Below are 18,024 nucleotides of genomic sequence, written 5' to 3'. Positions count from 1 at the left end.
ATTTTATTGTAGAGAGGAAGTCTCATCAAGTTGCCCGGGCTGGTTTCGAACTCATGGCCTCAGTCAATCCACTTGCCTCAGCCTCCCAAAAGGCTGGGATTACAGGTTGAGCCACTGAGCCCAGCCAGGAAAACTTTTCAGAACTTCTTATGGTAATTCTGAATGGGTTTTACCTAGATGCTGTCATAGCACTATATGTACACCTCACTGCTTATTCTCATCACTTGTCCTGCCCCTGGACAGTAAACTTCAAAGGGCAGGTTTTGTGTCTTAAGCCTCCTTGCCTTCCATCACTTAGAAAGCAGACAGAAAGCATTCTATCATGCTGGAGAAAAGGCAGGCTAAGCAGGCTAAATACAAACTGCAATAAAGAAATGAAATTCAAAGTTTGGTTCTGTCAGAGAAGCACCATGAGAAAGATAAATTCCAACAAGGTATTCTTTTTAAAAAGAAGTTGCTGACCCAGCAACCTCTAGGTAAAATACCCAAAGAACTGTGTATGTACCAAAATACACACCAAAGACAAGTAGTGCGAAAATGTTCTACTTCTGTAGTTCGTTATACATGTGTGCCTACTTTGTGACAAATCACAGAGCTGTACACTTATGATTTGTGCACTTTTATATGTATATTAAAGTAAAACATTATCTAAAGAAGAGAAACTGCTGTGAAAGCAATATCTAAACCTGTTGAACTGAAGACGGATTCACATGCCAACTCCTCATCTTCTTGGCTAGAAAACCACAACATCTCAAATGTGGACAAGAAATAAAAACCTGGCATATGAATATTTACTGCTTTTTTAATTGAAAAAAACACACTTTAAAAAATGAATACCGACTACAATTTGTTTTAAGTTACTTTCTAGCTTTCTGTTGGAAAAATATAGAATACAGCTTCTAAAAATGGCCTACCTTTTATCTTTAGGTTTTGAAAACTAAATATCAATAGGCAAACAAAATATACTTCAGCAAAAAAGAGACAAAATCTACTTTTCCTGAATAAATTATTTGAATCTAAATGTTAATCAAATCAGCTCTATCCACAGACTTTCATGTTTACAACATAAATGGCAACTAGAGTTTTTTTCCAAAAATTATGTTCTTGGTTTCCTATGGTTTGAATAAAAAATTAAGGCTAAAATTAAACTTTAAAAAAATCCTGTAAACTAGATTTCCATTACCCAAGACCCAGTACAATGCTTAGATTAAAATTTGCACTAAAAAACTGAATGAATGGCTGTATGAATAAAAACCTAAATGCCCCTAGGGAGAAGAGTAACTGAATAAATTACTGTGCATCCACACAATGGAATATTATGCAACTGTAAGAAAAAGAATGAGATGAGTTCTAGGAATAATTATGGAGTAATTTCCAGGATATATTGCTAAGTGAAAAAAGCAATGGATAAAAGAGTATATAGTATGCTACCCTCCGTATAAGAAAGAAAGAATATAAGGAAATGTTTATGTATCTGTTCAATTGTGTAGCAAGAAATCCAGGAAGGATAAACCAAAAAATGATGAGATTGAGCACCAACAAGGTACAGAGAACTGGGTAGAAAGAAGAGAAGAATGGAAATCAGACAGAAGGAAAGAGTAGAGGCACCTCTCAACATACCTTTTCTTTTTTTTTTTTTTTTTACAGTTCTGACTCAGAACCAAGATGTTTCACATATCTAAAATGTAAATAATTGCAATTAAACAGGACAGTGGGGAAACCCAAAATGTAATACAACAGTAACAAATAGACCTAAAAGTATTATAAATGAATAACATAAAAGAGGAAGTGACAAAGATTAAAAAATAAGCTAAGTAACTTTGGAAAATAGCATTTGACCATATATTATAAGACTAAATACAAAAAGAACTGTGCACAAATAGTGCACCCTAGTAAGTCTACTTTTTACTTGAATATGGATTAGCAATTCTGAAAATACTGAGACTGAGGATAAGTAATTATACTGGGATAGTAGAAGCCATGTTTTTTACTGTTGAAGACAGGAGTTATAAATAAGAAAACGAGCATGAACACTACCATACTAGGTTAAAACCAGAGGGAATGCTATAAATTTATGGTGTTTCATTTTAAGATACGTTGAAGATACAGATGTGTGTGTATACACACATACATTTCCTTGCTCTGTCCACTGGGAGGGGCTAGAAGTAGTGATTCCACAGTAGGAATGAGCACACCACCACTCCATTATCCAAAGGAATAAGAGGCTCCTTGGAGAAATAGTTGCTCCAGGGCTGGGGCAGAGAAAATATAAGATGAGGCTGGAGCACTTTATGGCACTAGAAAGTTTAAAATTGCCCCCAAAATGATGGGGGCTAGATAGAGGTGGTGATTGCACAACACCAAGCATGCACTAAATGCCAATAAATTGTTTACTTTAAAATGGCTAATTTTATATTATGTTAATTTAAATCTGAAACAAAAAAGATGGGGCATGTTGAAAGGCTTAGAAACCAACTTGAAGGAGCTCCCAATGGCCACCTCTGGGACAATTTAAATAACAAAATAATTAATGATGATAAAATTATAACCCAAGAACTAATTAAACATCCATGAATCCATACTTATGTAAAGAAATAAAAAAAGGAATGAATGAAGACAGAAGAGACATTTCTTCCTTACAGTAAAGTTCCAATGAACAAGTGTAGAAGGAAGGCCGGAAACAGAACATTACATTTGGCAAACACCACAGTAATAATTGCTGCAAGCAAAAATCAACAGATGTTAAAATCTGTGGGTAAAAGTATGAGGAGAAATAGGATATAAGGTTAGTTTTAAAGTATGCCTCCACAAAAAGCATGATTATCTCCAAGGCAAAAAAACAGTAGTTTTACAGTGGAAAACTCTGGCAGACACCACCTTAACCAAATGATCAAAGCAAACACTGCCAGTAACAAGATAAATTGACATCGTGCACCTCCAATATAATGCACAAAGGATACGATGTCATGTCTGTGGTATTCTTGCCAAAAACGCATTATAGTTGTCCCTCTGTCTTCAGGGAATTGGTTCCAGGACCTCCAAGGATACCAAAATCTGCAGATGTTGAAGTCTCTGACATAAAATGGCACAGCATTCGCATATGACCTACACACATCCTTCAGTACACTTTGAATCATCTCTAGGTTACTTATAATACAACATAAATGCTATGTAAATAGTTGTTAAACTGTACTATTTAGGGAATAATAACAAGGAAAAAAGTCTGTAATGTTCAGTACAGACACAACCATCACAGGCCTAATTGCATTTTCAATCCATGGTTGGGTGAATCCACAGATACAGAGGGCAGACTGTACCTCATCTAACCCACAGATAAATCAGACAAATTCAAATTAAGGGACTTTCTACAAAATAACCAACCAAATCCTTCCAAAAGTGCCGAGGACATAAAAGACAGAAAAAGACAGCAGAAATGTTCCATAATAGAAGAAACTAAGATGACATGACAACAAAATGTGATGTGGGATCCTAGGTTGGACCCTGGAGCAGAAGAAGGACATTAGTGGGAACTCTGGTGAAACTCAAATAAGGCTTACAGATTAGATGATAATATTGCATCACAGTTAATTTTTTGGTTTAGGAAATTATGCTTCTCTGGTTACATAAGTTGTTAATATTGGGGAAAAGGAAAACTATGCACTATTTTTGCAAAATTAAGTGTAAATGTAAAATCATTTCAAAATAAAGATTCAAAGACACATTTAGCTGAGTGCAGTGGCACAGGCCCATAGTCCCAGCTTCTCAGGAAGTTGAGGCAGGAGGATTGCTTGGGCGCAGGAGTTCAAGCATGCAGTATGATATGATTGTGCCATGTACAGCTACGGCACAGCAGCCTAGACAACACAGCAAGACCTTGTCTGTTAAACACACACACACACACACACACACACACACACACACACACACACAATTTATTATTGATAAACTTACTGTTTAACTTACTTATTTAGTGTTTTTCAGCTTCTCCCTCACTCTTTTCCCACCATTTTTCTCTGACATGTGCTAATAATACACCCCAGACCTCTGACAGTGCCTGGAACATGGAAGACGCCCAACAAACACACGTAGATGAATTCAGTAATCCAGAATGATGAAGGCACACTCCGAATCCTGGCCTTACTATTAATTTTCCTTGTATCATATTTGAAAACAGTTTTTCTTAGTCTGAAAAAAAAATCTAAAAACTTTTGTTCACCGGTTTTTACAAATAAAAGCCACAGTTTTCAGTACAATGCTTTATTTGGTGTTTGTATTGTTACTGCTAACAGGGCATGACATTTGATCTTTTCCTGTACTTTTTTTTTTTTTCTCAGAATAAACTGTAGACTATTGATTCAAAGATGCACATTTCTCTAATCTTCCAACATCTGAAATCAAGGTGAGTCTTACACATGACAGTATGTCATAGTTTAATTAGCAATTTAGAATACTTTAAAATAATGATGCATCTGATGGTATACTAGATCTAATGACATATGATAATGAACAAAGCATTTAAAAAACATTTTTGGAGCTCAACATCCATCAAGACAGGATGAGCTCTGCTAACCAGTGAAACTGATGAAAATTATGTTTTTTAAAAAACCACTTAAAGAGGCAACAGCAAATGAAGAAACATCTATACAAGAAGATCTACGGACATTCAGTAAGAAAGATAAGAGCATAGTATTTGAACCAAGATCTCTGCCCTCCCAAAGCTGCAAGGGAGAGACCCCACTCCAGACTACTGCAGCCAAGAACACAGGGCTCCCTCGCTCCCCAGCTCCAAGCTGGGGTATTTCATCCTGGGACAAGAAGGACTTCAGATTTTCTTATGCTGTCCCCAGCTGCCTGTTGTTGAGGCTAAGTCCCAGATGAGCACAGTTGAAAAGTGGGGGGATTCCCTTATTTCACCCAACCTCCTCTGGTGAAACAGGGGATCTACCTTGGGTATAGCATGTTGAGAATATTAAGACCCTGTCAATAGTCCTTCCTACGGCTTATAAGTAGTTCCATAACCAAAAGGCAGGGCCAAGAGAACCTCAACCTCCTGACCCTCCATCCAGTGCTCAGCTCCTAGAGTGGGGTATGGCTCTGAGAAAAGCCCGTCATTGTCCCCACTCCTATCTCCAGAGCCCTGGCTCAGAAATCTTGCCTGGAACCATAAAACAGCTCCCGGCCAGGTGCAGTGGCTCAAGCCTGTAATCCCTGCACTTTGAGAGGCTGAGGCAAGAGGATTGCCTGGGCCTATGGGTCTCATGGTGAGACCTCATCTCTATGACAAATCAAAAAATTAGCCGGGCGTGGTAGCACACGCCTGTAGCTCTGGCTACTTGGAAGGCTGAGGGGGAAGGATCACCAGAGCCCAGCAGGTCAAGGCTGGAGTGGCAACAGCAACAACAAAAAAACCAAACAAACAAATAGCTCCTAATATCTTCCCAAAGGAACAGTTTCATTTGCAACAGAGTATGGAGAAATGTAAGCCTAAGAGCTCTCTCAAAAACAGTGGAGGATGTGGTAAAGGGAATGGAAAGAACTAGTGAAGATATAGACTAGACTGTGGTCTGGCTAGTTTGCATGAGAGAACCCAGCAAAGAGGCAGCTAGGAGGAGGCTTTCTGGGGTCAAACATACATCAGACACTGACCTCAGAAACTATTTCTTCAAAGAAACCACAATCTGATTAGATTACTTTGTAGTAGAAGTAATGCCCCAGGACATTGTTGTAATAAAACAATCAGCTGGTAAATAGTTATACTATCCTATAGGGTCCAAAGAGTTGAAGAGAGAGCCCTACTAATAACAATGGTCATCCAGGAGTTGCTGTGGGCACATCAAAAGCTCACCTTCAGTCAGTCACTAAACAAATAAGTAAAAATAATGGAGAAGGGTTTGGGAAAACTCAGTACCCAGTATTGCTAAAATATATTTATCTAAAATGTCCAGTTTCCAACAAAAAAATTATGAGACATGCAAAGAAAGAGGGAAATGCACCCATATATGCAAAAAAAAAAAAAAAAGCAGACAACAGCAATTGCCTGTGAGTACAACTATATGTAGGATTTAACAGGAAAAGATTTCATGCTCACAGAACTAAAGGAAAACTTAATTAAAGAGGTAAAGGAAGATATGACTATGCCATACCAAATACAGAATATCAAAAAAGAGAGATGCATTTTAAGAAAGAACCAAATGGAAATTCTGGAGTTGGAAGTACAATGACTGAAGTAAAATTCAGAGGGCCTTGTGATGGTTAATTTTATAAGTCAACTTGACTGGGCTAAAAGATGTAAAACATTGTTTCTGGGTACCTCTGTGAGAGTGTTTATGGAAGAGATTAGCATTTCCTCTGTAGACTGAGGAAAGAAGATCACCCTCACCAATGTGGGTGGGCATTATGCAATCTATTAGGAGCCTGAATAGATTTAAAAGGTAGAGGAATAACAAATTTATTCTGTTTCATCTAGAATATCCTGCCCTCATACCTGGCTCTTGGGCCTTCAAACATGGACGAGGACTTATACCCATTAGTTCCCCTATTTTCGGGCCTTTGGACTCACACTGAATTATACACTGTCTTTCCTGGTTCTCACCAGCTTATAGGCAGCAGATCATGGGACTTCTTGACTTCCATAATCACATGAGACAATTCCAATAAATCTCTTTACAATATATTGGTTCTGAACCGTGCTGCTCATTGAAAGAGAACTGGATTTAAGAAATGTGGTACATATACAAGATGGAATATTATGAAGTCATAAAGAAGGACAAAATCATGAACTTCACAGCAACCTGGATGGACTTAAGTTTATAATTCTGAGCGATCTATCACAGAAACAAAGAATTGAGTATCACATGTTCTCATTCATAAGGGGACCTTGAACAATTATCCTAATACTATAAGAAAAAGATTGGCAGTAGTGGGAAACTGCTGGGGTGGGAGTGTGTATGATTGGCAGTAGTGAGAATCTGCTGGGGGAGAGGGGGCATACCTCATCAACAAGAGTACCTGCAAAATGAACATTTGTATACCTAACCCTGAATTGTACCCCACATCTTTAAAATAAAAATATTAAAAGTAAAATAATAATAATAATAACATATTGGTTCTATTTCTCTGAAGAATCCTGACTAATATGGTCTCAACAGTAGACTTTAACTGGCTGAAGAAAGAATTAGTAAACTTGAAGATACATCAACATAGATTATGTAAGCTGAAGAAGAAAGACAGAAAAGAAAAATGAACAAAGCTTCAGAGAAATGTGGGACACTATCAAGCACATCACCATATGTGCAATGGGAATACTACAAACAGAGGATAGCAAAAGATTCAAAGAGATAAAGGCTTAATACTTTCCAAAATATATTAAAAAGCAGCAAGATATGTGAAAGGACATAACATGGATTTAATATACCCAATGAGCAGCCATTTTAACATTGGCTAAATCTCATGTGTTTCTAGTGATTCACCAAGGACAGAATCAGTTTCTCAGAGGTAGCTATTGATAATTGTTTTACAACTCCCCCCCACAGCTTGTTCTGTACTAATTAGGTTTTCTATTTCAAGTATTTGCCTCCACAAATAAGACTCAAATTAACCTAATCAGCCCTTCATGACCTATGTGACACAGACAGAACCCTCCCCCCAACCATAGCAGCAATCATGTGACTAACCTACCCATCTGCCTGCTATCCATCACCTGATGTCAGTACCTGTGCTTACCTGCCCCTTTGTGACGACATGAAGCAGACTACTACCCAATCACCTTAACGGCCTTCCCCGGTCAAAGGGGAAGGTTAAAAGGACTCAACCAAGAGCAACCAATCATCATCGCCATGGTCATTGCCAAGCCATTGCAGCTATTACCTTACTAGATTCTGAGGTAGCCATGTACGCTCTGAGCTATGAATATCACTATGTTTCCTGGCTTTGGCCCCCTTCCCTAACTTGGGGAGGTGAACCTTCTCTTTCTTTCTCTCTCATTTACTTTTTAAATAAACTATATTTTATAATCTAACTTCTGTGCAATTCTTTGTATATTTCATGTGGCACCAGATCGCACACAAGACAACCGACACCCCTGTGGGCCTGACCTAACATTCTGGAGGCTCCGCTGGGAGTATGACCTAACACTTTTGGAGATTCCACCGAGACCTAACATTATATATCTAGGAAGATCAACAAACTCCAAACGGGATAAACATAAAAAGAACCATAGAAATATCATGGTAAAAATGATAAAAGTCAAACATAAGAAAGCCTTGAATGCTGCAAGAGAAAAATGACACATCACTTACAAGGGAACCCCAATAAAATTAGTAGCCAACTTCTCAGCAGAAACAATAAAGCCAGAGGCAATGAGATAACACACAGTGCTCAAAAACAACAAAAACCCCCTATAAACCAAAAATTCCATGTCCAGAAAAGCTATCTTTTAAAAACGAAGGTGAAATAAAGACAAACCAAATAAACAAAATAAACAAAAACTTAGGGAATTCGTTGTTAGTAGGCCCACCTTATAAGAAATGCTAAAAGAAGTTCTTCAAGTTGAAAGGAAGCAACCCCAGACAGTGATGAGCGTAGCAATAATTATGCAATTATAACAGATACTATATTGCATGTCTTCTGCCTGTTAGCTGATTTTAAAAGAAATTATATAAAATACATATATAATATATTTCTGGGTCTATAACATGTAAAAACTTATCAGTAAATAATTGGCAATGACAGCACAAAGGAGGTAGGTGGAAATAAAACAAATGAACTAAAGGAAATAGTAGCATGGTAAGATAATTGCAACACTACATTGCTTTGTAACATTAATGGATATAATATGTATAACAATAATACCACAAAATGGTAAGAAGGAATAGAGCTATATAGGACTAACATTTCTGTATACTGCTAGAACTATGTTAACATAAATCTAAAGCTGATTCTGATAAGTTGAGAAACTACTAAAAAATACTCAAAGGTAATTAAAAACTCATTAATGAAATTAAAAGATCAATGAATCAGTATTTTTTTCATATAGTTCCTTCACTATAAACTAAGAAGAGCAGAAATGAATTAGTATTTAATAAACCTAATGAATTCAATCACTGTTAAAAAAAAAAAAAAAAAGCAATATGGGAGGAACACAGGAACAAAAGGAACACTTGAGGCCCCTGAAAAACAAAAAGGTGGCAGAAATAAATCATAATATCACTATATATGAATAAGTAAACAACCCAATCAAAAGGCAGATATATGTAAGACTGGACTTTTAAAAGCATGATCCAACTATATGTTGTCTACAGGAGACACACAGTAAATTCAAAGACACAAACAGATTGTAGCAAAAGAATGAAAAAAGAATGCATAATGATCCTGCCACTTTGGAAAATAATCTGGCAGTTCCTCAAATAATTAAACATAGAGTTATGATATGACCCAGCAATTCTACTCCTAGGTAAATACCCAAGAGAAATGAAAACACATATCCACATAGAAACATGTACATGAATGCTTATAGCAACATTATTCACAATAGCGAGAAGTAGAAACAACCCAAAGTTCATTAATAGATGAACTGAGAAACAAATACAGTATATCCAGACAAGGAACATTATTCAGCTATAAGACAAGAAGTACTGATATATGCCATAAATGATATATGGATGAGCCTTGAAAACATTACGCCAAGTAAAGAAGCCAGTCACAAAAGACCACATGCTATATGATTTCATTTATATGAAAGTCCAGGACAGGGAAATCTAGAAAGATTAGTGGTTGCCTAATTACTAGGAGGGAAGAGGAGGAAGAAGGGGCAGTAATAGCTAAAGGGTACAGGATTTCTTTCTGAGGTGATGAAAATGCTCTCAAATTGACTATGATGAATACATGTATCTGTGAATATATTAAAAACCACTAACTAAACTGTACACTTTAAATGGATGAATTTTACAGTATGTAAATTATATCTCAATAAAACTACTTAAAAAATTTTTAAATACATTTTTGCTGAAGGAGTCATTTCTCTAACAAATATTTACTAAATGCTTACTAAGCACTAAGCGCTGGATCAGGCACTCCGAACATGTTATTTGTCTCTGTCCTCAGGGACAAGAACCTATGACTGCTTAATCAGACTTGCCCAATTCTGGATGGTGTCTGATCAGATTAGGGAGTTGATTAGGAGCCCTGCTCCCACCAGCAAGTAAGACATGTAATTACTTTTGTCCCACTCTCATAACACCCACCTACAACTTTCCCAACCTGTCCCTTCCACATAACTGGAATTCTGCCTCATTTTTATGTGGGAGTCCTATAAACCCTGATAAAACTGGTACACTGCCCTGCACGCCAGCTGCCCTGGCAGGATTCCTGACATACACCCCAACCTATGCCAATCCCATGGACCAGCTCATGTATTCTTCCCAGTAGTGAATGAAGACTATGACAAACTAGTACTTGTAGAAGCCATTCTGTGATGAGCAGCTAAACCTTGAAAGAGCAGAGGAACCCTATGTGCTGGTCATAATGAACAAATCTCTGCTCTTCTGGACAACAGACCAACAGCTAAGACCATAAGTTCTTGAATTAACTTGCCTAAGTTCAAACTTTAGCTCTACCACTTAATATATGACCTTTGTAGGTTTCTTAATCACTCTGCCTCAGATTCTCCACTTACAGAAATGAGGTAATAATATCCCTCAGGGTTGTTATGAAGATTAAGATAATATATGTATTATATTTACAGCAGGACAAGCACTCTGTTGTTTCTATCTCATTCTATCTAATGGCAATAGAATCATATAATATATGTTTACAATGTATTTTTCCTACCAATCCCTGAACTGCTCAAAGGCATGACATTTCTAATTTCTTTTCTTATTCATAGCATATAAATACAGTACACAGAACAGGAACAGGTAAGGGACCAATGAGTGAATGAAAAATAAAAACTATTAGTTCAGCAAAGTCAAAGATTATGTAAACCACACATCCAAAATAAAAATCAGAGCACATGGTTTATGGGTATACTACAATTGAATATCTGAAATCAGTCCTGTCCTGAAAAATCCAAGCTGACTGCCAGAACTATCTAGAAAGAATTCAAAGTCCAACAGTTAGAGTGGTTACACAAGCAATACAATTTAATCACAAAGGTTTTACATAGCCATAACCAGAAACCTACATGGATACCTGAAAGAGTCTGGACAGTAAGCAGAAAAATAGAGCAGAAGAGTTTGCACAGAGTGATTACAGAGCTGTTCAAGGAGTGATAATCAAAGAGAGCAGATTTGTGTATGTACATTTCATGCCACATGGTGAAATAATCTTTATGTTTTTTCAGTTAATTTTGATTCTAAATACAGCTTAATTTTAAAAATGCTTATAATGCCTTTACATAATAAACAAGAAGAATGAAATGGAAATTCCAAGACTTTAATCTCTTAAATAAGACAGTGAGAAGGGTCAAGTTTCTCCATTACTATAACTCTCTGAAATAAATAAGTTTCCTGATAAGAAAAAAAAAATCTATATACTTTCCTGATGGTCAGTTGTTTTATAAGTAGACTATCAATAGCCACTTGTTTACTTTGTTCATGTCAAGGACAATCAATAGTTTGATTAAATCAACTCTTCAAAGTGCTTCCTATTTAGGTCTTCTCATTTGGTACAATTAAAACACAAAATTTTAAATGTATATATTTGTACGTAAAGACATAAGGCCTTTATCAAGTTTTCATTCATTTTCCCCAAGAGAGCCCCACTCAGACAAAGAATGGGAAAGACAAAGAATAGGAAAGACAAAGAATAGGAAAACACTACCATACTTGCTGGAAGCACAGAGCATATGTTTTTACTTATTTCAGTTCGTGTGTGTGTGCGTGTGTGCGTGTGTGTGTGTGTGTGTGTGTATCTCATACAGCCATATACATATCTGTTGATATACCTATAAACACACATTAGAAAAAATGAGGTCAAAAAACAGTATTTTCAGTTGTTTTCATAGGAGTCAATAAATAATGTCAGCAAAATCACCTTCAAATAGCCCAGGTGATGATGGCTACTCTAACTTGATTCTAACAGACCAACTATGCAATCACCTCAACATTCTGTCTGTCTTCTCATCATCAACATTCCTTAGATTATTAGAAGGAAAGGAGACAGGTAAAAAGTATGGGTAGGGATTTACGCCAAAAGTGTCTCTTCAAAAAAAAAACGCAAAGCAAAGCATTATCCCTGAATTCAATGCCAGTCAATGAACAGATAACTTCCCTTTAAAACACAGTTCAGGCCAGGCTCAGTGGCTCAGCCTGTAATCCCATGCTTTGGGAGGCCGAGGTGAGTGAATTGCCTGAGCCCGCGGGTTCGAGACCCACCCGGGCAACTTGGCAAGACCTCATCTCTACAATAAATAAATAAATAATTAGCTGGATGTGGTAGCGTGTCATCTCTACAAAAAAAAAAAAAAAAAGACGTGGTAGTGTGTACCTGTAGTTCCAGCTACTTGGAAGGCTGAGGCAGAAGGATCACTGGAGCCCAGCAGGTCGAGGCTGCAGTGGCCAGGAGCATGCCAATGCACTCCAGTCTGGGCGACAGAGTGACTCCAACTCAAAAAAAAAAACAAAAAACATAGTTCAATAGTCTAAACATAATTAATTAAAAAAATTTTTTTAGCCAGGCTCGGTGGCTCAGCCTGTAATCCTGCGCTTTGGGAGGCTGAGGTGAGTGGATTGCCTGAGCCCGCGGGTTTGAGACCCGCCTGGGCAACTTGGCAAGACCTCATCTCTACAATAAATCAAAAAATCAGCAGGTCGTGGTAGCACATGCCTGTAATTCCAGCTACTTGGAAGATTGAGGCGGAAGGATCGCCGGAGCCCAGCAGGTGGAGGCTGCAGTGGGCAGGAGCGGCCACTGCACTCCAGTCTGGGCGACAGAGTGAGACTCCAACTCAAAAAAAAAAAATTTTTTTTTATATTCCAATAAGAATTTAGCCTCATCCCTTCTTAAATATTTTTGCCTAAGGACCAATCTGTTAATGCAAGCAGTTTAAATCATTAACTACATAGCACCCAATCATTAGCATAATTAGCATGTAAATTTCACGAAGGCACTAATTGTGTCCTTTTAAGTGTTTTATACAACACCAGTACAAGGAATCTTATTAGACATTTATTACGTTTAGTAAATTTTAAAACTGCCAAAACAAAAGTATTATTCAACTTGGCTGTTATATATAATATAAACCACTAATCAGTATCTATTTCTCCAAGTGCAATTATACAAAACTAAAAACAAAACAAACCACATTGGAACTAGAAATACTGTCTCCTCTGTCCAAGAATAGTGTTTCATTTTGTGGCAGGAAAAAAAAACAAAACCAAAACCAAAACAAAACTGCCACTAGAAAGCATGCAACATGTAGGGTGCTAGGATATTTAACCTAAACATTTTATGCATTTTTACCAAGCAAAAAGCCTAGTACCTTTCATATACAATTTCATAGTCATTTTCCTTACCTTTTCCATTTTGCCATGTAGTATACCAAGATAAAGTAAGGAACGAAGTGATAAACACTAAAGCGGTGGCTACAGTTCCATTTCGGAGCCTCATCTCATTTCACCATCACACTGGTCCATATGTTTATAATGATACCCAGGACTGTTGTCTTTTTACCCTGAAGTCAACTGAATCCAGTATTCCTGGCTCTAAGTCAATAAAAACAATCAATAAGGGAGGTTCATTTCAGATGCTCTGCAGAAGGAGCCTAGCAGCAATGCCATTCACAACTGCTACTCGGGGATGTCTTCACAGTCTTCATACACTGATGTCTTTTTTTTCTTCCTATTCCATGGGGAAAGAGAAGGAGAATCTCATTCAGTAATGCAACATGTAAGCTTTTTCATTTATTATTCATCATTTTAGCAGGACTAAACTATGTCCGTAAAGATTATTCCATCGGGTATAATGGCTCAAACCTATAATCCCAGCACTTTGGGAGGCTGAGGCGGGAGAACTGCTGGAGTCCAGGAGTTTGAGACTATCCTGAGCAATATAGTGAGACTTTGTCTCTACCAAAAAAAAAAAAAAAAGATCAAAAATTTAGCCAGGTGTAGCAGTGCATGCCTGTCAACCCAGCTATTTGGAGTCCAAGGTGGGAGGATCACCTAAGCCCAGGAGGTTGAGGCTGTAGTGAGCCATGATCATGCCGCTGCACCCCAGCCTGGGCAACAAAATATGAACCTGACGCAAAAAACAAAAAATCTTACACCTAAACCACTCGTTTAACATAAATCCTACATCTAAACCACTCATTTAACATACTAGAATTATATGGCCCTTCTCCTCCAGAAAACAAAACAAAAAAGCTATACTACCCCCTGGTTTTGTTGTCTGTGAAATGAAAGTCATGGTGGTTTATTTAAAAGGAGAAGTTGTGGGGCTCACAGATTCCAAGATGAGAACTCTAATGGTCACACAGTGGCTCCTGAGCAACATAATCTTCACTCTCCCCAGCTTTCCTATTGCTCAGTAATAGGTAATGCTTAAAAATATGTGTAAGAAAATTGACAGACTACAATATAGAGGAGTCAAAAGACCTGAGTCCTTTACCCAGTTCTGTCATTATTTAGATGACTTTGGGCATGACACTTATCTAGGCCTCAAGCCTTCATTCACAAAATGAGAAAGCAACCTGTCCCATATCCTCTTTCACATATTACCAAAAATAATTAAAAAATTACAGTTTGCACTGTTATTTATCATCAACATAAAATAAATGTAGTTTTTCCAATGACTATCCTATTCTCACATTGTAAACTGGGAATATTTAAGCATTTAGAAATTGCAGCAATCCAGCCAGGATACTGTCCAACCTAGGATCTATCACTTTGCATGGCTTCAACTCATGAAATTTGGGAAATCAGCTACCAGCTAACAAAGTTTTTGGGAAAATGGAAAGAAAGGAAGTTGTCAGAACTTTAGCATAGTGTCCTACACATAACAGGTTCTCAATAAATGCTAACTGTATTAAAAAAAATAATAAAACCAAACAACAATAAAAAAACACAGTCAGCCTCCAGTTCAGTCCATTCTATGCACAGCCAGTTTCATTCCCTGGGGTCCTGTCAGGCCCTTTGAGATGTGCATCGATTTTTGGTGGCCTCAAGGCTACCACAAGATGCACTTGGCAATATAATATATTAGTGGGATGAGTTAATTCACCTCCAAAAATGGCTAACAATCTCAGGGGACAATTCTTTCGGTGGAAGAGTATGGCTGATTAAAGCAGTCATTTGCAGCCACTTCAGAAACTACCAGCTCAGCTACCTCTTAACACTGAACATTACTAGAAATCTCCACTAGTAAAAAAAGATTACAAGGGTATAGTATTAATAATGATAACCCACTAAAACTCATTAAATGTTTCCTGCCTGCTGGGTCCATTATACGATTTAAATCTTCACAAAATCCTATGAGGCAGGTATTATTAACCCTATTCTATCAAAAAACTAGACAGGCAGGAGGCTGAGGTGGAAATATTACCTGAGCCCAGGAGGTCAAGGTGGTCGAGGCTGCTGTGAGCCATGATCGACATGATCATGCTATCTACACTGGAGCCTAGGCAACAGAGTGAGACCCTAACTCCAAAAAATAAAATAAAATAAAATAAAAAACCCAACCTATTCCACACACAGAGAAACAAATCCAGAGAGATACCCCTACTCTGTAAGACTCCAAAGTCTATCATCTATCACACTTTTCCTCTCAAATTAGGCCACCTGCACCACTGGTAGTATGAAGAGACACGCCAGGGATACTCCAAGCCTCAGGTTAATCTGCAGAATCTTCCCAGAGTAGTAATTAGATCCAACAATAAGTGTAAATTTGAAAAATTTTTATATTCTATAACAAACATGGATCTCTTATGGAGTAAGTCTAAGCATACAACATCAAACAAATTTCTCACTTCCTGTAGTCTCTAATCCTTCCTCCTCTCTCTCCCCCCTTCCATCAAACTATGCCTGTTAACCCACCTTGACCAGCATCTCTAATTTCCATATAATATTCTAGAAGCACCTAAGCCCTCTTACTACCTAAACACAAGGAGCTCCAAAAATATTCCCCCTTTAAGTTATCACTGTTTCCTTGACCAAATTTATTCATCTTATATAGCTAAGATAAGTTAACATCAAACATGCCATGTCTACAGTTTAGAATTAAAATCTTCACAAACTTCTCTAATTGTCTTAAGTCAATAAGCACCCAATAATGAATTCTGATGATAAAAACACAGCTGGCAACTCAGTGAATTACATAACTTGGAATTTTAATCCTGGTGTGGCATTATATTAAAATATTTGTAACTTTCAGTTTTTATATACTTGGCCTTATTTTACTTCAGAAAAAAATGTTGTTCTAGTAAAAGATCTAAAAATATACAGGTTAATAGATTAAATATACAATCAATAATAATGGGAAAGTAGAGAAGCACAGAACCATAAAATAAAGGATTTTTTAAAAATAGTTTTATTAAGTAAAATAAAAACCTGTATAAAAATAAGCATAAGTGTGTAGAGACAGGTAAAAGTGAGCCCTAAAATCAAAGTAGACTATTGATATATTACTCATAACACATAAAAAGAAATAAAGAAAATTAAATATTGGATCCAGGAAGTTATTAAACTCTGGTCTGATTAAGATGCAATGAATTCTACTAACAAATAAGCCCAGAAATTTTGCAAGAAAAATACGAGTGTTTTTCTCAATGCTGTTATACATGTTTAATTAGGATCTCCAAACCAGTAAGTTTTACTGCACAGGACAAGCACATCAAGTCTCAGGAAAGAATAAAACTAAGGATCTAAATGCTTTTAAGTCATGAGACACCGTTCATAGGCTGGCTTGGAAGACACAGGTGACCCACATTTGTATTCATGTCCATATTTGAAAAAATTTTACTCTAGCACCTTAATATTCTTGGAGACTATCTCCACACATTTGAATACTTAACAACGACAAAAATGCTAGTGGCTAAAATTACTAGTCATTTCTCCACCCTCCCAAAGATGAATGGAACTTTCAACTCTAGACCTCAGACTGAAAAATCTGTTCTGTTAACAGCTGTTTAAGGGCTGCAGTCTAATATTTTATTACTGGATACAAAATCTTTATTTTATTTTAAAATGTTCTCTGAAATATTCAACACAGTCATTGGCTGAAAACACTCTGCTGAACATTTGGCATATCCCTTAATCAGCATCCCACAGACAAAACCAAGGTGCCGGAAGAAGGAAAGGCACATTCCATGATATCCAGAATCAATGAAAACCATGGCGTAAGCCTATGTAACTTTATAACCACAATTATGGTAAAAACTTATTTATTTTCTACATATGCAAAGGCCAATGTTTGTCTTTAACACAGCTTACATAATGTCATCGTCCAATGCGTCTTTGGATTTACACTTGCGGGTTAAACAAACCTATGTGACCATAACCTGTTAATGAAACTATTTTGTAAACATACAGGAAAGTAACCACAAAACGCATATTATTTGATTCTAAATTTAGAATCCAAATTCAAACTGACGACTCTGTCGTTTCTCATCTTTTATAAAAGAATTCGGCCAACGGCAAAAGCACAACAGCAAAATACACGGAAAACATTCAAAACATACGTTGTGCCTACTTAGGTTTGGCAATTCGGAAAGTAAGCAGTGAATGGGCTCCAGAGAAACACAATGTTGCGAGAAATAAAGGCAGGCGTGCGAGTGGTACGACTGCCAGCTCATAAAGGCACGCCTTCGAGCTGTCACCTGGCACACCGAGCGGAACCGCCGAGACTCAACCTAAGGGTCCTACTAGCACCTTCCTTCCAGGCCCCTAAGGCCTGGGGCCACAGGGGTGCGATGTCGCACCGGACCCTCGGGTCTTCACTTTGCATGAAATTCACGGCACCGGCTGCACGTCCCGCGTCCTCGGCCGGGGCAAGCCCAGTCCCCGCGCCCGGGAACCCCTCGCCCCGCCCCGC

The 18,024-nt window shown here is 37.5% G+C and overlaps 1 protein-coding gene across 1 annotated transcript in view; it reads right to left on the bottom strand.

Moving 5' to 3' along the window:
- MGAT4A (mannosyl (alpha-1,3-)-glycoprotein beta-1,4-N-acetylglucosaminyltransferase, isozyme A) overlaps positions 1–13,836 on the bottom strand; it is a 126,127-nt gene extending 112,291 nt beyond the window's left edge. The window contains exon 1 of the mRNA XM_008066048.2: positions 13,512–13,836. Within this exon, the coding sequence (XP_008064239.1) occupies positions 13,512–13,605 (94 nt within the window). The 5' untranslated portion in view covers positions 13,606–13,836. The remainder of the gene's footprint in view (positions 1–13,511) is intronic.
- Between the last annotated feature and the right edge of the window lie 4,188 nt (positions 13,837–18,024).

Source organism: Carlito syrichta, unplaced genomic scaffold (assembly GCF_000164805.1).
Source record: "Carlito syrichta isolate Samal-C Ts95f unplaced genomic scaffold, Tarsius_syrichta-2.0.1 Scaffold308837, whole genome shotgun sequence".
Taxonomy (NCBI): Eukaryota; Metazoa; Chordata; class Mammalia; order Primates; family Tarsiidae; genus Carlito; species Carlito syrichta.
The sequence above is the reverse complement of the archived record's forward strand: the minus strand, read 5'-3'. Positions and strand labels throughout refer to the sequence as shown.